Consider the following 22,795-nt stretch of genomic DNA (forward strand, 5'->3'; position numbering starts at 1 on the left):
GCTTTCCTTGAAATAGTCAAGAGAAGATAGAAATTGGATTACTAAAAGTAAATAATTATGAAGCTGTACATGAATAAAGTGGGTGAAATCCTTAAGACCTTACAGAAGTCTGAACCTCCTCAAATGCTCAAATGATTTACCTAGGTGAAGATGGAATAAAAGAATTAGAATGTGACTTGGCACAGCCAGATATGGCTTATTCTATTTTTTTCCTTCAAAATGAGAGAGCCAAAATAAAGAATAAAATCAGAAAATTGATTAAATTCAAACTGAGGAAACAGTAAAATTTTTATTCTATAAGCATAAATATTCAGTCAGGGTCTACACTTTCTTCAGAAAAAGTTGGAGATGTCTGTTCTATTAAATAGCAAAAAAAAGATAATAGCTGACAAACATTAGGCAAAGAGGGAATCTTGATTCTGGTCACAGATATACCATAGATAACCACACATCTATACAGATATATGGTTATACATGTTTAAAGTTTCCTGCCATTAGAAATTCAACATTACATACATGAATGGAAATGAAATGCTGGAAAATGTGTTGAATTTAAGGAGCAAATATTCCAAAGCCACATGAGTGAGAAGGCTGAATTTATGTGCCAACTATGACAGTAATGATCTGTGTTCATTGAAACAGATCTAAATTCCAGCACAGTAGGAAGACTGCAGTATAATTAATCTTACTTCTGTTTATGGCATCCACATAGATCAAAAGCAATGAGAGATTCTTGGTGTAAGAAAATAAAACATACACCCTTTGGCTATTCTTAATTTGAAGAGCATTGCCAAAGTACATCACCTGTCTGTCAGAAGCCACAGTGTGTCAGCATTAGTTTTTATCAACAGATCTCAAAGAATCAACATGGGCAACTGACATAGATACTCTCAAGCACAAGGAACAGGTCAATGACACCTAACATTACTTTTCCCTCTGACCATGATAAGAAACACTATGTATGGCACTAATTTTTTGCCAGACTCCAGATGCTCTACAGATTTTAAAAGGTATATGACAATCAGCACATTACAAACACAATTTGGTTTGGCTCCTTTTACCTGACTGGGTTGCTGCCCCAGCAGCCTGGGGGACAGGCCCCTCCCTGGTGGGTGTGTGAGTTTGCAGCATCTTGACAGGTGACCCAGTGATAGGAACTTGTGGCAACACAGCAGAGTGTTCTTGCCACTGAGAACACTCTGTTTACATGAAAACAGCAGAAGAAAGGCACATTTATTCTTACTCAAATTCAATATTAGTTGTTTCAATATTTGATCAATACATATAAAAGCAGTAGAGACTTGAAAAGAATTTTATATGTAACTATATAGAGTTAAATTATTGCCTGCCATCTTCCTAATTTCTGGCTCATTACTTTTTATTCTTTGCTTTAAAAGAAGAGGATGTTGAAGAGCCTCAGTGAAGGAATAATAACATTTTTTTGCATTATGTTTTCAGTCGTATTTTTTTACTGACTTTGGAACATTTCACATAGTAGTTTCTTTGAAGTAGAAGGTGCCTATAGAGGATCTGTCTCATACCCAACTAAAACATTCTAAAAAATTAACTTCTATGTAAGACTTAGACATTCATCTTTATCACACGTGATAAAACAATTTAAACAACAATTCTTTATATTGTGATCACATTAATTCAGAGAAATAGAGTGTCATGTCACCCTCTGGAGGGACAATAATTGAATACAGAAAAACAGAACAAGTGACACCATTTTTTGGGTGCCTGGGAGGTTGGGGGTTTACCTTATTGGAAATGAACAAATTTACTATCATTTTATTGTCATTTTTTTTCTATGTGAAAGACCACCTAAAATGCTTATCATGGTTTCACTAAATCTCCCTCATGCTCATCTCTTTTTACAAAGGATAAACTACACTATTTGTACTTCAAGATAACAAATAAAGATGATTTTTAAATTAGATATTACTGTAAGGTGATACATTTTCTTTATAATAAAATATTTCAGATATAACTGGGCTGTCCCATAATCCTTCTCATGTCATAAGGAAATTCTTATTTTACTTCCCTTAATTTAGATATACTCTTGAAATTGCACTCTTGTGCTGTCAAGTGTGAAATGAAATGCAAAGAAATATCAGAAACCAGCATAAGTTCTTTTTGAAATGTTGTAATGAATTTTAAATTTTCTCTGCTCAAATATTACATTTATTTTCTGTTCTCTTTTACTCTCCTTTTTTTTCCACAGTATTGAACATTTTATCCTTATTAAAGCTAATTCACATTTATCTTTAAACTTAATTTAATTTCGGAGACTCTCAGAAGTATGTGTGCTTTGTGATTTTAATACATATGATGTCATTTGCCTTTGACGTTCATGGTACCTACAGAAATTGAACTATTTATGGAGTAGTTCTTAGTAGTAGACCATTCCTGAGCCCTTGTGATACATGGAAACTCCTAAGAAGGATAACTGACAGACATGGTTATTTAAATAGATTCAAGCAGCACGTAAATGTCAAAAGCATTTATAAGGTTTCCCAGTTCAGCTCAGCGTTAGTATCTGAATGTCTCTGCCCATCCTATAGCAGTTAATGTGGTTTATTCAGTTAAGATTTTCTGAAAAAACACAGATCAAACCTGCTTACTTCCATTGCATGACTTTTCATGTGGTTAATATCTCAGTCATTGTCTGGACATTGGAGATTCATATGTATGATCCAATAAATTAATATTCAGAGTTGTTTGGGGTTTTTTTTCTAAATGGATAGGTTATGACAATGGATTCTGTAGGTTTTTACAACAAGTTCTGTGTGACCCTAACATAGCCAGGTTTTGGCACTAAAATATTTTGGTGTTACTGATTTGGTATCTTCTGGGAACCCTCATAGACATCCTTAATTTCATGTTTCTTTTATAATAATTCCCTATTCCTTTTCTTACAAAAATATTCTTAAAAACATAAACACTGAAGATAGTAAGATAACTGCTTTTTCTGTAGAGCTGCAAATGTTTATGTTCTCTTAAAACTACAAATTATTAGCTCTGGGAGATCATGAAATTAGTAATTAACAGAGATTATAGACTCTGGGGGAGATTTCTTGAAGTAAGTGGCCAGTCTAGTGTGAAGGGGTGCCACATGCACTGCAGCTTTGACCAAAAGTATGGATTTCTTCATTGCTTGGTACAAATTTTAGTATACAGACTAAGGCAAAAGGCAGCAGCCTTTTAATATCATCCATTCTCACATTTAGTCCCTGGAGATCTTAGGTTACTTGACAAGTTTTTACTATTGAGAATGATGTTCAGCCCTGCTGAGAAGGGTCTGACTGTCTTCTTCATGCCCTCCTGTCAGGTATGTATGTTGTTAAGATACCCTCAAACCTTTTTGGGCTGAAGAATCTCAGCTCTCTCAGCCTCTGTTTTTGTCAGATTCTCCTATTGCTTTGTGATCTTTGTGGTTCATTGCTGGACTCGGTACATCAGGTCTGTGTCTTCCATTATTTATAATTTAGAGATCTTCTCACCTGGCTGACCAGCCTATTGGTGAACTTTAGATCATTGTTTCAAATTGTTTCCATTTTACTAATATGCCCAGAAAAAGTTTCAATTCAGAATCTCAGTCCTCAAAAAGACTTGCTAAAGAAAATAGAGGTACCATTTTAAACTAGTTCTGTTAGTAAATACTGTTTGTAAAGAGTTCCGTGTAAATTTACTCCCTAAACAAAATGTCACGTCATTAAATTACAAAAACAGGTAGTACACAGGCTGGCATGAAGCAAAGGGCAATCTCTTCTGGTCCTTTCTGTCCTTGACCTCTGTACTCAGACTGCCACCAAGAGGAGCAGCTGTGATGGTGACACTGTTGTCCTTCACAAAGTACACCTTGCTCCTTGGCGCAGCTCATGCCATTTGTTACTGATACGAGTCTGGTTTCACAGGGCAACGGCTACACCTGCATTCCCTGCTCTGTGCATACACTGGTCATTCATTTGTCTGCAAGTCTTCCTCTGAGACTTTAATGGATACCCATGTTTATGAATGGCATTCTATAAATAAAAAATCAAGAGAACACAGCAAAAAGTCTTTCAATATATGTGTAGTCGGGCAGAAATGGATGATGCATTTTCTAATACCAGTTTTTGAGTCAACATTCTCCTAAAAGCTCAATTAATTCTTGTGAAAAAAATAAAATTTTAGTTATTTTAATATGTAGAGCTTTAAAGTTGCAGCGTTAAAAATGGTTAAATAGTAATTTTACTAGTTTCTTCCCTTTTTTTAAAGTCACAAATAAAGATAAAATAATTCCTACAATGAAAGTTTTTTTCCAGCCATTTCCTTCCATATTTTTTCCTTGCTATACCTAATTGAGAATATTGCAGAATTTTACACGCTATTAATGTAGAAAATAATCCAGTCACAGAATCACTGCCAGGAATTAGCCCCTTTTCTGTCCTCTTGGCAAAAGGCAAAGGTAGAAGAACTTCTTTCCCTTTCACTAAATGTAGTTTAAAAAAAAAATACATAGTGATTTAAAAGAAAAAAATCTGTAATATTCATAATATGTTGCCAGCTTCATGTATCAGAAATCATGTATAAAACATATCAATATTTAAATAATTGTCAAACTTTAATGATTCTCTTAAATATAATTGTCTGAGCTTTCCCAAAATCTAGAAATCCTTGGATATCAGTGACTTGATCTATGCATGGTTCTCTCAGATTCAAAATCCTGGCTCACGTTCCTTTCCGTTTGCATGAGAAGTATAAATCTGTGAGGTGAATATCTAGGTTTGCATGAGGATCACTTGGTGACATCATTTCTCAAGAAAACTCAGAGCCCAATCAATCCAAATGATGTTTAACTGAGGCAAAGTTTACACTGTTTATAAGTTTACACTGTTCTCCTGGCATCTCTTAGGACTGAGGAGGAATTCACTCTTGAATTGCCATAGCGATGCTCATCTGCCAGAAACCTTCCTGATCTAGACTTAACCAACAGCAGAGCAGCCTTTTTGCCTAAAAACCCTGTCCCACTGAACCAAGGAAGTTCTCCATCTGTAACCCTGAAAGGATTCATCAATGTAAGCTGTGTCTGGGGTAGGCAGTGTTGGAGGCAGAGCTAAAGCAGAGGAGGCAGAGTCCAACTCCCTGTGCAACCTCCACGTCATTCTGACTTGCCCAGCTTCTCTTCTGCACTTGTCAAAATCTGACTGGAAAATACTGGTGTGATTTCACTGGAGCTGCACTGCCTTAAATTCCCAATGATAACACATCAAAAGAAGATTTTCCTTGGGCATTGTCTAGAGTTTGTAGAGATCCCAAACTTGAGGACCTGAATTGAGTGGAAGTTATAATTATTAACTATGTCAGGCACCTCCACCAGATATAAGTTGCCAAATTTTGCAGAAATCAGTAGAAGTACACAATTAAAGAAGTGCTGTGTCATGGCTTATACAAAATTACATATTTCTGATTCAGATTTATTACATCAGATTAATTCAGGAGACTGCAATATCTCTTGCACACTTTTAGAACTGATCTTATTAAAACTTATTAACAGAAGTAAATTTTTGTTTCCTTTCCTGTCTGTAAACCTTCTGACAACAGCAGTGCGTATAACAGAAACGCTGACCTAGATTTTCAGAGGTGGTCCAATCTCAGCAGGTTTTGACATATGTGGATGACTGACTGGACTCCTTTGAAAACTTTATAAACAGTTATGCTATTGAAAAAAATTATAGGAATAGATTTGATCCTGCAAGAACCTCTCTGGTAATAAAAAGCAGTACGCAGATTTTTGAACAGGACAAACTTAGGAGAAATGATAATATTTCACAAATTGGCAGAGAATAAAGAAATAATTGTTTTCTTTGGTATTAAATTTATTAAAAATATATTAATTAAAGTATAAACCATCTTATTGCTATCAGTCATGTGAGACACTGAACAAAGAAAAGCCATGTGGATTTTGGTCTTGTTCATATGATGAATTTATATATTAAGACCAGTGAGTGTTTTGTAAAGGTTTTATAAAAATGTATATGGATCACCATTGCCAGACTAGAGCAAGATTCTGAAAGTCACCAGAAGAATAGATTTTACTTTTTCTCTTTGGTCTTATTAGCAAATTTGAAAATCTCAGCTTAAAAATGGAAATGCTGACCTATTGCAAAGCTACCACTGAAAGTTTCAGGATAACTAATATACATACACCCTTCTAATTCCGTGTGTTAAATATGTTCTTTACTATGAACAGAAGCTTAATATTAAATATAGTGGATTTTTTTTTGTGGCTGATGTTATCCAGGAAATCAAAGGCAGACATGGAACAGCCCTTAGCAATAGATGTTTAAGAAAATGAAAAAAACATATTCACTGTGCAAAATACCTCCAACATAAAGCAGAAAAGGAAGATAAATCAATCAGATTGCTTGCATTATATATGAGAAGAGATTGTAAAGGACAGCAACAGTAAGAAGTCCAATATTTTTATGAATGTATGAAAGGAATATTAAGTAAACTTCTGGGAAAGACCATGCTGAATAAATCCATTAAAGCTGTATGTCAGATACCATTGAGGTATTTTTTATACTACACCGGTATCTCCATATTTAAATTATATTTTTACTTGATTTTTAACTAATGAATACCAGCATTTCAAATAACAGGCTTCTGCATTTATTCTTTAAAAAATGGGAGGTGAAAAATGTAGGTAAATTAGTTCTCTTGGTAACAATCATTCCTATCCTGCTCTGGTTACATGCCTAGAAAATAATTAACAGGTTTTCTCTAATGCTTCCTAAAGATGTTGAAACTAGAGAACAAATATTGACTGAGAGGCAGCAAAACTTGCCTGGACAGGAGAAAATAATTGTTTATATAACTGAAAACAGTTTGCCAAAAACAGAACAGAAATTATGGAATATCTGATTTAGAATTAATCAGATGTCAAAATGGCCAGATGTGGTGTGTACACGCACTTGGGTATTTGCAGGCCACACTTAAGTTCTGCTACCACATAAAAGAGCTCTTCCACCATCCTGAGGATCTACAGGGCCCCTGTTCCTGTTGCTGGGAGCTGCTCAGGAGAGGATTAGTCCAAGAGAGCCTTTTGGAAGCAAGAGGGAGCCAGTCATGAGGACCTGAAGAGGTTCTGGCATGACCAGGCTTTCAGAAACATGAACAGAAACTTGCAAGTATTATGTTTGCCCTTGTTTATCAGGGTAAAAGAGGAAAGGACTTTGTGGAGGAGGTGGAGGAAACAAGTCTGCACCCTGTAACTGTGTCAAGTATATTGGGTAAGATGGATTTTGGACTGCGGTGTGTAAAATCACAGAGGAGGTGGAGGCAGTTCACTCTCCCCCATGTAAAGGTGCCTCTCATTCCATTTGTTCTCCCCACACATGTGCACACCCCTTCCCCCAGGTGTGAGCTCTGCTTTCAGGTTGGGAAAAGCAAAGAGAGGCATTTGTTCCTAGCGCCTGCTTGGCTGCAGATCAGGGTCAAAGACCACCTGAGCCCATGGCTGTTACGCAAGGGCTGTTATGAAGGGGCCCCAGCCCGCAGCATCCACCAACCCGCCTCCTGCTGCCCTCTCCAATGCTGGCCCTGTGGCTAACGGGTTGCGAAAGCCCCGGGAGTACATAAAGCATTCCCTGTCTGGGCACTGCCACCACCATCAACACTTGGGCTCTCAAGAGGCTCCAGGGACTGGCACTGTCTGTAAGGGAACCTGCTGTTGTGGGCTGGGGACAACCTGGGGCTTTGCCTGAACATGCATCAAGGAAAACTGCATGACACCCTGGCGACCTATCAGGGCAGCCACTTGTGTGACAGAGCCTGTTTCTGATGCTATTCTCTGTTTGCTGCAGGGACAGGATGGCCCACACAGAGAGAGCTCTGCCCTGGCTGCTGCTGCTGTCACTGGCCTTGATGGGCAGCAGCACTGCAGAGCGCGACTGCCGAGTAAGCAGCTTCAAAGTCAAGGAGAACTTCGACAAGACCAGGGTAAATCTTCTTTACTCTCCTGGATCTGTGATGTCTTGCATAGCTCCTTCCAGGCTACAAAATTTGTCATTCAGTAGCACCAGTGTGGTCACATTTCAAAGTCACAGACTGTGATACTGAAAAACAGCTGAAGTGTGTGATGCCCACACATCCACAGATCCTGATGCACATGCTAAAGGAATACTGCAGAAACTGAGTTTAACAGACTGGTCTCAAACTGTAGGGATAAGCAGAAGGAGTGTACTGACTTGGTTGTTTCTATGAAAAATAAATACTCTGGTGTTTTCAGACATTGTTGCAAGGGAAAAAGTGTACATTGATCTGGCAAGATCTGCCAGTTGTTATTCCTTTTCCCACTAAATTTTGTATCCTTATACTGGACAGCTGCAGATATAGGTAAGATTACAAAAAAAAGGTCAGTATTTCCACAGATTATGACTGCACTAGGATGTACTGATGGATTTATGCTAGATTTGTTTCTTAGGTACACCTTTGAGGCATGGTGTCAAAGATCTGCATGCTCTTCCTTCTGTCACCTCCTCTATTCTGTACTGTCTGATTGTAATGTTTCATTGTTCTAGATCTAACTGCAGCCTTTCTTATTTTCTTGCAGTACAGTGGCACCTGGTATGCTATGGCAAAAAAAGATCCTGAGGGGCTGTTTCTTCAGGACAATGTGGTAGCCCAGTTCACCGTAGATGAGAATGGTCAAATGACTGCCACTGCAAAGGGCAGAGTCAGACTCTTCAAGTAAGCTGTTTGCCATTCTCCTCTTGCTCCATTTCACTAAGCTTACTGCTCCAATCCTACCTGCTATCCCTGTGCTAGTCACACTGAACTTGTGCTCTTTCATTGGAATGTGATTTTTTTCTTTGGCTACAGTAACTGGGATGTCTGTGCTGACATGATCGGCTCTTTCACTGACACAGAGGATCCTGCCAAGTTCAAGATGAAGTACTGGGGTGTCGCCTCTTTTCTGCAGAAAGGAAGTGAGTACTTAACTATAGAAGATGTAGAACTACTTGGAAAGCTAGTTATGTTTTATGTCCATGCTGGGGAAGGATAAAGTACTGTTGAATTTCTTAAACACACTTAAAAGACCTAATAGCTATCATACTGCAAAGCTTAATGTGAACAAGGTAATCACTACTTTTTATATGGGACAGCTGGTTGGCTTTCCTTAAACAAGTAAAGACCTGGCCTTTGTATATCTTTGTATTTATTTTGTTTGTTACCCAACAATATAACTGAAGGCCACTGTTTGGGAAGAAATGAAAGGCAGATGAAGTATTTTAAGACTTTAGTTCAGAAGTCATTTACTGGATGATAGTGTTCTCTCTGAAGCCTGATGTCAGAGTTGGCCAAGGAGGGGAGAGGATTTATAAAAATGTTATTTTGTTTGATCTTGTGTCTGCAAATGTAGAGATTTATCTGTTTTAAGAGACAAATATGATCATATGTATATATTGATATATTTGTATTTTTATGTAATCTCTCACAACCTATGCAGAATCAGTTCCTTGAGTCAAGTAGTGACTCAGACCCTTTGTAGCTCAAGACATTTCCTTGGATTGTTTCCAAGAGAAGCAGATAGAATTTGGAACTTATAGGAGCTCCATTCCATCCAAAGACACAGTTAAAAAGCATGTTTTGGATGACAATTTTTCTTAAACAGTTCTCTTCACAATATGCTGCAGAGTCCTGGGTTCTTCAGATTGCTGTCTGACCCCAAACTCTGCACTTCTAAAAAGTCTGGTGTCCCCCCACAGGAGAGAAGGGGAAGACAACAGAGTGTTGCCTTCATCAGTGCAGATGTACTGCAACAGAGATTTTTTTTTACTCCAGGAGAGGAAGGTGCAGATATGTCAGGTTTTACTGCAAACACTGAAACAGCCTCATTCTGTTAGATTGGAGTGTCTGTATGACCAGGTTTTTGTCAGGTTACAAAACTAAATAGTTTACAATTCTCTAAAGTTGTAACTGTGTTTTAAGAAGAGGGTTTATGGCAGAACTTGTAGCAAATACTTTCAATACACAAGCAAACAGCATGATTATCTTTTTCCTTAAAAATGCAGTCTAAGTAACATCCCTGGTAGGAAAATATATATGGGTTTGATTCACCTTGAGCAGGCCTAACACGTCCATCTTTATTTTCTTTTAAAAAATAAACATGGAATTAAATACTGGACACAGGAATAAATGAAAAGCTAATCTGCTATAACTTGTACCGATTTTCATCTTAGTATTTTCTTTACAGAGTTATGGCAGCAATCCTTTCTGATTTACTAGATTTCACTGGTGTCTCTAAAACTTTTTCTTCTCTGCTGTGGTTTCTTCCAGATGATGATCACTGGGTAGTGGACACAGATTATGATACCTATGCTCTTCATTACTCCTGCCGCCAGCTAAATGCAGATGGCACTTGTGCTGATAGCTACTCCTTTGTGTTCTCCCGGGACCCCAAGGGACTGCCTCCAGATGCACTGAAAATTGTCAGACAAAGGCAGATAGAGCTCTGTTTGGACAGAAAATACAGAATTATCGCTCATAATGGTGAGAACTTTTTTTCTGAATAATTTTATTTCAGGGTTTAATGACTAAAGTACTGGGATTCTTTTGCTCATTAGATATCAAATGCATAAAGTCTTTTACTTAGTGGCTGTAACATTGTCTTTTGAAAACTGGAGCTTGTAGTAAGTTATTTCCAACTTTTACTTCCCTTATCTGAAGGAGAGCTGAGGTACATAGTTTTTCATGCAGCATTATCAGGTCAGCTGAAAAAGTAATTAGAGGAAGTTGTAAAACAATTAAATCAATGTAGTGTGAGTAAACATAGTAAGCATAAACTTCATGGCTATGGTAAAAAGAAATTGGGCAGCTTTTATCAGATCTCTTTGCCTTTGTTGAAATGCTTTTTTGAGAAATTCTTTAGAAAGGCTTTTAAGGAAAATAGAAGTCTTGGAAAGGATACCTTATAGAAGACCCTTTCTCACAAGTCCTCATACTAACTGTTTCACAAAGAGCTGTGGAAGAGAGACATAGCCCTCATACTGGAAGCATGACACTATTTTGAGTCATTTAGTCAGGCTGAGCTCACAACAGAGGGAATTAGCTCACTTACACTCAAGTGTATTACAAATGGCCAAATGGTAATAATCTAGAAGAAACCATAATGTTTCTTAAGATAAGAATTACACTCAGAGTTGGGAACTGCAAAGTGTGAAGGAGAAAAATCAAAATATTTAGAACAAATAAAATAGTAGTACCTCTCCCTACTCCCTCCCCACCCCTCACATCCTGGAAGACATGCTATTTATGAAAGACTTGACTAATGAATCAGCTGAATGGGAACTCCCCATGATGTGAGAAGAAGAATTAATCCGATTCTTCGATGTGTAAACCAAGACTCACATGAGATTGTTGTGCTTGGCATAGATCTAATTGCTATGTCACATTTGGTGACAAGCATAACTGGAAAAAGATTAATTAGAAGTTTCAAAGAAAAGCAGAGAAAATGATTGAAAGTTTGTAAAATGTGTCCTCTAGTGAGTGCTTTAAAGATCTTCATCTTTTCCTATCAGAAAGAGGTTAAAGGCTGACCTGAGCAAAGTCTGTCCTTGTCTACACAAGCAATAGGAATTGGATAGAAAAGAACTTGCAAACTTGCAAACACAGGAATAATAAATTTAAATGGATGGAACTTTAAACTGGACACATTCAGAGCAGAAATAAACAGCCATTTGTTTAACTCCAAAGGTTATTAACCTTTGGAACAGTTTACCAAGAGCTGTTGTATGTTCTTCATCACTGAAATCTGTAAATCAAGATTAAAAGCTTTTGTCAATGACATGCTAGAACAAACTGGGATGGACTGAAGGAACTTTTGTGTCTTATAAAGAAAGTCAGAACAGATGAGCGAAGTCAGCTGTTGTGTCTCTATTATCTGTTTATCTGATCCATAAACACAGAGTAATACATTGCCATGTTGTAAAGTAGTATGCTGATAACAGGGTGCCTTGAAGAACAGGGTGTCACCTACTCTGCTGAAGTAGGTGGTGTTTACAGTACTGATCAGTGACCTGTGAAAAGTGCCTGACAACAATGAAAAAAGAAATTATCTTGAATGAGAATTTGGCGACAACATAAGTCAGTTGAAACTTAGAACAGCCAAGAATAAGAGACATTATAAATGCAAATGGAATCAACTTCTGTGAATTATTTGTATGAGTGCATAATGTTAGATAGGATAGAAAATAAACAATGTGATTATATATATTTATTATACTTTTCTGTTTTGAATCCTGCATTCCCTGCTTTTAAAGTAAAATCCAGCAAGAGTAAAAATTTCTGAAAATGAGAAAGCAAAATAATCAGATGTTTAGAGCTATTCTATCAATACTAAGATCATTTAAAAGTTGATCATAATTCTTCTTGTTTGTTATGGATATCAAATACCTAATCTACCAAGTCACAGTGTTCTTTGTTTGCTACCCTAATTAATACTCAGATGTTAGATGTTGAGTGCAGTGTCTGACATGACTGTGTGAGTTTCGTAGTTTGCAAATGAAAAACAGGAACCTGGGTACCTTTTTATTAAGGATTATGCCAGAGTTTATAAGCCCAGCACCAAAGTATAAGCTAGCAATTTGCATTTTCCCCTTTATTGATCAGGACCCTATTACTAGTTGATTCTGAATTCTCCAGTATCATCAAGCCAAAGTTCCTGCAAAGCAAGCACATTTGGAACTGAGGGAATGATTGTGAGGTAAACTGGGGAAAAAAAATTATTGGGAGCTTCAGGTCAGAAATTCTTACAAAATTTGCTTAATTCCTTATGTATGGATTGGAAGTTTTACTACGTTGATTTTAACTCTGCTATTAAGAGCTACAGAATTATTACCAAAACAAACAAACTTCAATCATCTGCACTGACCTGCATCCCATTGTTACTGTGATAAAATTCTGACTGATGTTAGTAAAGCTGAAAGAATAGATTGGTATCTATTGCTAATTATGCACACTCTGCCTAAGTCTTGAAGCTAATTAAGAGTCTGTGTGTATGAACATGTGTGTGTGCTCGCTCAACTAATAAACATAAAAAAAATTACTTGATAAAAAAAAAAAAGAAAGAAATTGCTGTACTGTCTGTTCAAGGCAAAAGAGAAGTCTAGGGGATGAAAGTTTTTTGTTCTAACTTACCCTGCATTTATGATGGTAGCTCCTAAATATAGCTCAAGCTATAATACACTTAGTCTCTTAGAGTAATAGCTCAAGTAACTTTAAGCTATGTAATGTCAGTGTCAATATTAAGTAAGAGTACTTGTAAATACAGTGTCATGTCAGTAAAGTTGAAAGCTGCATCTGCGGTTAGCATTTGCTAGAAGCAGCAATTGTGAAATAAAGAGTGGTATATTCCTTCTGCTAATTTACTATTGTCATTAGAAGTTTTGGGAGTCAGGAGATTCTTACTTTGTTGAAGGACATTCCTAAATTAATTATTTTTACGCAAATAACTAGAAGCTTGTTAAAGTATAGACTCTTTAAAATTCAGTATCACTGAAAGATACTCTATAATTGATCTGCCCAGTACATTTTCTGCAAAAGTATTAAAATTCTCAGGAGAGGTGTAATGGATTGGATGAATTCCTGTTTTGTTCTGAGTTGAAAATTCCACAGAATTATAAACTGCAGAGTAAGGTAATGGCATTATTATTACAAGTAACAGACTGCTGGACTTGAGCATTTTAAAGAAATTAGATATGTATGCATTTTAAATTTGATGAAAGTTTGTGTAATTAAATTTTGTCTGGAGTATTTGACAAACACAACTGTGGTTTTTGTGTGTTTCAGGATTTTGCTCTTAAGGAGATCCAGCCCTATGGAAAGAAACCATGTAACAGCACCATGGATGTAAAGTTAACACATTGATCATGTGTTCCCTGGAAAATGCTTTAAATGGGTCCATTTAGATTTTCAATATATTTATCTGAGCTGTGTAGCTCACCTTTTTAATAAACCAATGAAACATTTTAATAAACTTGGATCACAGGGGATGCAAATTGTATGCAAATCTGTACATATGTACACATTGGTTTCATTAGTAGCCTCTTTGTGCATTTTTTTGAACTAATGACTGGTGCTAATTAAGAATTTAATCTTGCTTTTTTTAGTGGTTTCAATTTCTGACTAAAAGTATTTATCATAAACCTCCAAGTATATGTATTTTCTTTCCAACTAGAACATTATATTTTTCCTATAAAATACTAGAAATTATTTAGAAAAGAGAAAGGAGTTTCAGTAACCCTATATATCACTAATTAACTTTATTATATGACTAGTGAAGACATAAAAAATACGTTTCTTTTTAAAGGAACTATTTTACACATGACAATTTATCATTTATTTATTTATTCTTTACTTGTTAATTCACATGTATTAAGTCCATAGCTTTAATTTGAGATGGAACCAAACTGGTCATTTACTTGATGATAACACATGTTCATTACCTTGTTTCAGTTAGTCTGCTCAAACTTACATTCAGGTAGACAGTCATTGAAGTGTTTAATCATGTTCCCTTTAAAAACTGGATTAAAAAAAAAAAAAAGCAGATACTTTCTGAGTATGAACATTTTCACTAGAAACTTTAAAGTACTTAATTCAACTATTTGACATTCACCAAGTTCACCGCCATATTTCTATTTATTTCAGTGTAAGAGGAGAATTCAATCCCTTAAATTAAATTGTTCAATCTTAATGAGGCAAAGCAATGAAGAGAATTTTACCTGCAGGAATGAAAAATACATATTTAGCTTTTTTCCTCCTCCTTTGGCATGTAATTCTATAACATAATAACCCATGTGACCTGGGATAACATAGACAAAATCCAAAGTGTGGCACAGCTCAGACTTTAAATAATTATCTGGTAATGAAAGACAAATGTGGCTGTTCATGGTTACTTCTTCTTGCAGTGGTTTCTGTACCTGGTCCATGCCTTTCAGGGTTCCCTGTACAACAGAGAAGAATTTCCTGACATTTACGTCTGAAATGGGCAACATTATACAGAACTGGATTGACAGCAGAGTTGGCAAAAGTGAATAATGCTATCCAGAAGAAAACTGATGGCAAAATATTTAAATCTTTTTTGAAGTTCTGAACTAAAATTAAAAAAATAATTACTATTATTGGAGTCCACATAATGAAGAAAGAGGTCATCAACAGAAAAAGGGCTCGGAATAGTTTGTAGTCTTGCTGGGAAACACGAATTTGATGATGTTCTGGGTAGGCTAAACCAGCATTTAAACTTCTTCTTGATGCTTTTGTAATCTGCAGTAAAAGAGAAGAAAACGACTTTCACTGAAACACATTTTTACAAGTGAAAGCATAAATCTTGGTACATGGTGTTTTCTTTTGAAAAGTGACAACAAAAAATCACGTTGCAGAATTCATTTGTACTTTTTGTCCATGGTTTCATTTCAAATGTTCTCACTTCACTAGCAATTCTTTTTCCTCTCGGCTGTGAATTCATCTCAATATCAGGCAAAGTGGTTGTTCTTTTCATGGCTCCCTACCAGTCACAAATGCTTTTCAGCATAAAACAGTCTTAATTACTCATGAAATCCCATTAAATTCAAATTATGACCTCATTTGTTCTATCTAAAGAATCCCATTGATTTTTTTCACAAATGCAAACTGGAACATAGTTAACAATCCTGTTGATGTGCAAGAAGGAAGGCAATCCAATTCTCTTATGGCCATGCTAATATTATAAGGTAGGTATTAGAAGGAGCATGAATTTATTACAATAAATTATTTTAAATGTGAATGACATTGTGCACTGTTTTGTGTCACACTTAGCTTTTCAGACAGTAATCACAATTGCTTTCTATGAAATCTTACAGATCCTTACTGTCACTATAAAAATCTGTGTCTTGTAAAAGTATTCTCTTATGTAATGAACTAGACTATGGGTAGCTTGGAAACCTAGTATTCACAGGTGTGCATCATCTGTCATTAGGTAGAACATTGGATCCAGTGGGCTTGCAGCCAATTTGAAATCCTCTGCTCTACATCTCTGTCATCCCTGAAGTTGGTATGGCACAATTAAGTGTGCTACATTCATACCTCTGATGCAAATAAATTAAAACTGAAATATCTAGCAAAGATTTGTGCTAAATAACTGAGATGCCACTTTATCCCCTGCATGCATAAGGAAAGGGTGTTTTCAAAAGCCTTTGATCAATCCTTAGCTCCATAGGAAAGTCAAAAGGTAAGGCTTCACCTACCACTTTTCCCTTTTCCCTTTTCCCTTTAGCAGAAATTCAGGAAGGACAACACTAATACTAGCAACATTTTAACTTCCTGGTACAGGTAAGGATGAAAATGTTTAGAGAGAGAGAGAGTAATTTGTCATTCTGTTAGCAGTTTTCTGAATTTGCCATGGAGATAAATACACATTAAGAATCTAGACATCTTTAAATATTTTAATAGAATGTAGCTGTATAAATAAAAACCCATGAACCAAAAGTGGGTTTCTTTGCAGCTTCTGAGGCTGAGAAGGGGACAGTCTCACTAACTGCTTCTCTGATTTAAAAAGTAGCAGAGAATTCTGATGTCCTGAGCATGTAAAACTATTCCAGCTTGTTGATCTTCTGCTGTACAATCTGGAATCCAGAAATTAGGTTAACTCCTCCAAAGAGCCCAAACCAAGAGTTGTTCTCAGAGAACACCTAACCTGTCTTAGTAAGAATAAAGGTTTCATGAGTTGTTCTCAGAGAACACCTAACCTGTCTTAGTAACAATAAAGGTTTCATGAAATGCAAAGGACTACTATAAAAGTAGGAAAACTGAGTTGTGTGCACTTCTCAGTCTCCACTGTTCAAAATTGCTACAGAATGTCATCACCAGATACATTTTTATCTGTCCTATATAAATACTTTCTGTCTTTCCTGCAGGATCTGCGCAGCCTCGAACTAAGAATGCAAGAGTCACCAGGACTGTGGTAAACAAGACACAACTTCTTAAGAAAGTGTTCAAGAGAAATGGGGTGGCAGTGGTATGTTGTGGATCTGTTTTTGGTCTGCCCAGTATAGATACCTATCCTGGGCATCTGGACAAATGAGAACTTAGAAGTCAGATATATATAAGCGTGTAACTTCCAGAACATAGACATCTTCCCTAGTTCTAGCCTCAGACAAAATCTTGCCTGAGAGGCAGAATAATGGAAAACCAAATAAATTACAAATCATGGCATCTAATCTATGATTTTTGCCAGGGTTCTGGGAAGTGTTGTGTAAGAATAATACTCAGTTTCAGAGTAAATTGTGAAGTACACATTTGTAGTAGTGTATAATTTTTAAAAAATTTCAGGTCTTGTATCTGTAGTCAGTCCTCATCATCCTCCTCATCATCATCATCAATGTTGTAACATGAATACATGAATGCTTGTCACTGCTTCCAGCAATACTGAGAATCATGCTACATGTGCACTGGCATAATGGAGCTTTCTCACAAAGAGAGTGAGTCTGCTCTTGGGAATGGCTCAGGGATTGAGACATTCTCCAGTTCAGTTCTGCTTGCTTCCTGGAGAGAGAGAGAAGATTCAATTATATCTTGCTATGGGCCTCAAGCCTTCCTCATTTCAGGGGAAATAGCAATGTATTTTAGCATCTCTGTTAGCAAGTTAGAAAAGAAACAGGAGCAGAGCTTTTTGGCTTCTAGCTCCCTATGTGCCATTTTGTTTTATAAATTTACCTGTAATCTGGAGTCTGGAAGGACAGGACTAACAAACAGCATTCCTGCCCTGGCCTCTGACCAAGAACTGTGGCATTTCTTGGCCTGCAGTGTTTTGCATTCTTTCAAAGGACTCACTCTCCACTGAGTTACTCTACGCTCTGCCTAAGTGTATGTGGTTGCAAGTGCTTTACTTCACTAGAAGAGGTTCACCTAATGCATTTACCTCAAGGTTATAGTGAGCTAACAGACAGTACAGAAACTACAGGCTGATGACTTTTACTACAAGTTTAAGTTTGATCAATAGACAAGGATGTGTGGAGACCAGATTCTAAGTCCTAGGTTGATTTTACACCTACATCCAGGGTGCATGCACCCACAGCCCCCTGGTGCTCATCATTTCAACAGTTAACTCCTTGCTCAATAATCTATGTATGCTGAAGTTCCTTTCCAAAACCTATAATTTTCTTATACATATTATGAGAAGTTTAATTACCCAATAAAGGAATCAAGCATCTTGTGGGTGGTTGCTAAAAACTAGGCATTGCGGTGACTAGTTTGAAGTGCTTGGTTTGAAGATTTCTAGATCTTTCTCACTCTGATTTTGTATAGTTTAAAAGGAAATTAGATGCTAATATAATGCTTGTTAGACTATAGATTAAAACTCTGTGGTGCTGCGTGGCTTGGCTTATATTTCAGCATATGTTAAACATCACCCACTTAGAAAGAAAGTGGAAGAGATGGCTTAATTTACAGGTTTTGTTTACAGTATTTGATATTGTGGAAGATTAAGCATAATCTAATGAGATCTGTGTACTAAAGACACATGCAGAAAGCCAGTAGATCAAAAAGTAGATACGTTTTTTTTCCTAGTCCTGCCTTTCTCTGCTTTCTTACAAATCCCTCATGACGAGTTTAGGCTCAATGAAAGCAAAATCCAGTTCTTAGTTATTTCAAATGCTTGACTCTTTCAGCATTTAGGAGATTGACAGTCTTTAAATATGAATATCATATAAATGAAGAAATGTATTTAAGACTATACATAAGAAGACAAACCATGTGTTGGGCCTGTGAAATGTGCTGTTGAAGCATGTTCTTAATTGAAGTATATGGGCTGTTATCTGCAGGTTGAAATGTTCCATTTCATATCACATACTTTTAATGTATTGAACAAATGTTTGTTCCTTTTACATGTATTAGTATTCAGTGACATTATGCTGATGCCTAGTGTGTTACTGTTTACTGCCCTTTGTTTTACAACAAAATTTAAAGGGAAAGCATACCTGTAAGATTTTGGAGTAACTGATGACAATGATGAATCCTGGTATCAGAAAGAAAACAATGGCAAAGGTTGTATCCCAGACTGTTTCTCCTGCAGTGCTGGGCCAATCCAGGGTGCAAATCTGAATGTCCTATTTACCAAAAAAAAAAAAAAAAAAAAAAAAAAAAGAAGAAAAGTAATATTGTACCATTATTTCCAGCATTGTTCTTATCTCCCTCTATGCTTATGGGAAAAAAATGGCTAAACTAAGACTAAACTAAGACTGTGAAAACTTTCTACTTAGACAAAGTGGTCAAGTAATATATTACTTGCTGGTTTTAAACCTCTATACAATCACAAATAGATATGTCCACAACTGGAAAAGTTCCATTAATTTCTTATCAAATTGTAATGGCAACTTTAAAATTGAAACTTACAGACCCTAAACTTAAAAATTCACTCAAGTGTCATGTGGGGTGCATTTTGGTATGCATTTCAAAATATTAGGCAGGAAAATCTGTGCATGGCCGTTTTGTACAGAGGGGCTGCGGGAGCAGGCAAGTCTCCCAGGATGCTGATCCCTCGGTTAGGGTTAGTGAGCTGAAAAGGGCGTCTCTGAGCCGCACTGCGGAACGCAAAGCGAATCTCAGCCGATGCGCGTCTCCCACCTAACGGGACGGTCCGCCGGGAGAGCGGGCCGGGGCGGGGGCGGCCGGGAGCAGCTCCGGCCACAGCCTCGCGACTGCCCGGCACACAGAGCGCGGCCCGCCCTGCAGGCGATCTCCGCGCTGGCCGCTGTCCCGCCGCGGCAGAGGCGGACGAGCCGCCGCCGCCGGTCCCGCCGCCCCCCGGCCCGGCCCGGCCCGGCCCGGCCCGGCCCGGCTGCCGCGGGCGCGCCCGGCGCTCGCCCTCACCTGGCCGGCGGGGGTGGGCAGCCGCATCACGGTGAAGAAGCAGCAGAGCGGGAGGGTGGCGAGGGCGGCGAAGCCCCAGATGAGGAGCAAGGCGGCGGCCAGCACCTTGCGGCGGCGGAAGGCGGCGTGGCGCAGCCGGGCGATGCAGACGACGCGCTCCAGGCTGACGGCCGACAGGGAGAGGATGATGACGGTGCCGCTCAGGCTCACCACATAGAAGAGCAGGTGGCAGACGAAGTTGCCCAACACCCAGGACTCGGTCCAGCGCACGACGGCGATGAAGGGCATGGCGGTGATGAAGAGCAGGTCGGCGCAGAAGAGGTTGAGGACGAGGCAGTTGGCGGCGCAGAGCCGGCGGTGCCGCCTCAGCAGCAGGCAGATGCCCCAGATGTTCCCCGCCAGCGACAGCAGAAAGATGAAGGCCAGGGCGGATGACTCGCCGATGCGCAGGGCCGTCACATTGCGGCCCCTGAAGTCCGAGAAGAAGGGGAAATAGGTCTTGTTCCCTCCTGGTGCGCCTCTGGACACGGGCATGAGGGTGGCCAGTGGGCATCAGAGACCCACCGTGGATGGTGGCACCAGCCCTAGGGGAAGGGCTGCGCTCCCAACCACCACGGCGGCACCTGAGGTGCCCTCCCAGCACAGAGCCAGGGGATGACCGCCATCCCCCTCCCTCCTCTTCCTCCTGCCCCTGCTACCAAGGCTCAGCCGTGCCAGCTGGGCGGTTTATGGCCCTCGCACTGGAGTGGAACAAGGAAGTGGGAGAGTAAACACGGTGGAGCTCACACAAAGGCGAGGCCGCAGCGCGTGGGGCGGCAGTGAGGGGCTGCCCGACACCTCCCTGGGCAGGGGGTGGCTCAGCACGCTGCCATCCCCATGCCCGGGCGCCCAGACCCAGCCACCTCATCCAGTGCCAGCCCTGGTCTGCTCAGCTCTCTAGGCAGGCCCCTGGGGTGCCAGTGACCCTGGAAGGCCACTCAGTCTGCTCCCATCCAATGGGGTATGCATGGCTTAGAAACATGGATGGCTGCCACACCACTCTGAGAGCTCTCCTCAAGAGCCTAGGATGACCAGACTAATCTAGGGTAAAAAAAAAAAAAGGACTTAACCTATCACCTTCTGTATTGACAGTGGCATTTGGAAACAGCAGACCTGTGCATTGCTTGTCCTAACTGTGGAGAAGTGTCACTGACGTGATTTTGGGGATCTATTTACAAAATTAATCTAGGATCTCACCTGTGTTATGAGTTCATGCTGGAGAAGCCTGTTAAAGTAAGACAAACCTAGAAAATACCTTATTTTCTCTGAGCTTCAATTACTAGAAGCAGTGGCTCAGATTGTAAATGAAAGTAGGGCTTTCCACTTAGCCTCTTCACTTCAGATGATTTAGAAATGGGCTGGAAGTGAAGCATGTAAATTGTTACAGACTGGTGGATAATGTCTCATAAAAGAAGATAAAATGTTTTCATAAAGTATGTAAACAGTTATATAACTTTAGGCTGGGTGAATTCATTTGGCTGAGTGCCAGTGCAGGCACTCAAGGGTTCACTTACAGGCTCAGTGTGTGGACCTACACCATTTGTTGAGGTGAGAGCTATTCCACGTGTGTGGAATACAAAACTGCTGTGCCACGGGGAGCAGGTGATGGGCAGTGCTTCTGCAGTACCCTGGGTGTGACCCTGCCATCAACCATTTACGCAACAGCATTAGTGGGGATTCCAGATTAGTGGGGATTCCAGAAACTTGGTCCTTTGAAGGGGCAATCTCCTAATGAGGGATGACAAGAGTGACATCTTTCCTGGACTGCTTCCCACATTTGCTGTGCAGAATTTGCATTTATTTCAAATAGCAATTATTTCAATTAGTGGTTCTAACCATCTATGCCATCTCATCAAACAAGGAGTTTGTCTAACAAGGGCTAACAAGGGCAGCCTTAACAGGTGTATGAAATACTCCTGCTAGCTCCTGCTGACAGATGACTGTATGAAATGTGGGCACAGTTGCTGCTGAGGGAATGGGCTATGAACTCAAGTGAAGACAATAAGAAAACTTGCAAAGACGGTCTTTTTTTTCAATAAGAACTGTTTCAATATTGGTACTTTAGATCATTTGATGACAGAAAAACATCTGCATCCATATTACAAAAATTTCAGTACATTTAATAGATCTACTGATTTATTATTATCATATATGATCAGTGCTTGGCATATCTAGCCACAATTTATGTTGGCTCTGCTATGAACTGATTCTTTAAAATGATTAGTGAACCTTGAAATACAGCAACACGTCCCAGTTGTCACAACCTCACAGGCCTGGGACTTTTTACAAGCTGACAGACTAGCCCCAGAATTCTGGGCAGCTGGTATTACCGGTGGTGTGGTGAGCTCTAAATGATGGCAGGGATTTGGGAAAGAGCTATTGTTAATAGCCTGGTTGTACCTGTGTGAAAACTTGGGAGGCATTAACAGGACAGGAGGAGTGGAGGTGAGGCAGCTGGAAATGGTAGCACAGATAAATGCAAATTTTATTATGAATAAAATCTTTAGCCCCTTTGACACTAGTGGAAAGTTAAATTAGAAACTGGCCCTGTCAGTTTCAAAGTAAAAGTAAGCATATTTGAAACGATATAGGGGAAAGGAAAGAGGGAGTGAAGCATACAAAGCTGCACTATTGCACAAATTAAGATGCTTTTAGTCAGGGAGGGAAGGAATACCAGAAGAGAAGAAGGTTTGAAAATGAGATGAGGTGTGGAGTGTGTGGGTAGATCTTTGATCTTCTTTAGAAAGGACCACCTTTAGCTTTGGTCCTTAGGTGTGAGTGAGAGCCTTACTTGGCATAAGCCTGTTGTTTGTTCAGGAGAATCAAAGTGAAGTGCTGCTTTTGGTATGCTACTAGTGAGTGAACT

At 38.9% G+C, this 22,795-nt stretch overlaps 2 protein-coding genes across 2 annotated transcripts; one reads left to right on the top strand and one right to left on the bottom strand.

Moving 5' to 3' along the window:
* Positions 1–7,567: 7,567 nt before the first annotated feature.
* Positions 7,568–14,192, top strand: RBP4 (retinol binding protein 4). Its single transcript, XM_021539751.3, has 6 exons — positions 7,568–7,701; positions 7,851–7,986; positions 8,600–8,736; positions 8,869–8,975; positions 10,327–10,539; positions 13,837–14,192. Exons 2-6 carry the CDS (start codon positions 7,858–7,860, stop codon positions 13,848–13,850), a joined length of 600 nt encoding a protein of 199 aa, XP_021395426.1. The 5' UTR covers positions 7,568–7,701; positions 7,851–7,857; the 3' UTR covers positions 13,851–14,192.
* A 185-nt stretch (positions 14,193–14,377) lies between these two features.
* Positions 14,378–21,583, bottom strand: FFAR4 (free fatty acid receptor 4). The gene is given in 4 exon segments (XM_021539762.3): positions 14,378–15,309; positions 18,999–19,127; positions 19,891–20,607; positions 21,557–21,583. Coding segments are annotated over 4 exon segments (1,281 nt in total). The 3' UTR covers positions 14,378–14,901.
* Between the last annotated feature and the right edge of the window lie 1,212 nt (positions 21,584–22,795).

This window comes from Lonchura striata, chromosome 7, assembly GCF_046129695.1.
Source record: "Lonchura striata isolate bLonStr1 chromosome 7, bLonStr1.mat, whole genome shotgun sequence".
Taxonomy (NCBI): Eukaryota; Metazoa; Chordata; class Aves; order Passeriformes; family Estrildidae; genus Lonchura; species Lonchura striata.

What these genes read in the sequence shown, in the direction of transcription:
- RBP4 (XM_021539751.3), top strand. Translation starts at nt 7,858, where the DNA reads ATGGCCCACACAGAGAGAGCTCTGCCCTGGCTGCTGCTGCTGTCACTG. An exon ending in AGAACTTCGACAAGACCAGG is followed by an intron (nt 7,987 to 8,599) that starts GTAAATCTTCTT and finishes ATTTTCTTGCAG; the next exon opens with TACAGTGGCACCTGGTATGC. An exon ending in GGCAGAGTCAGACTCTTCAA is followed by an intron (nt 8,737 to 8,868) that starts GTAAGCTGTTTG and finishes CTTTGGCTACAG; the next exon opens with TAACTGGGATGTCTGTGCTG.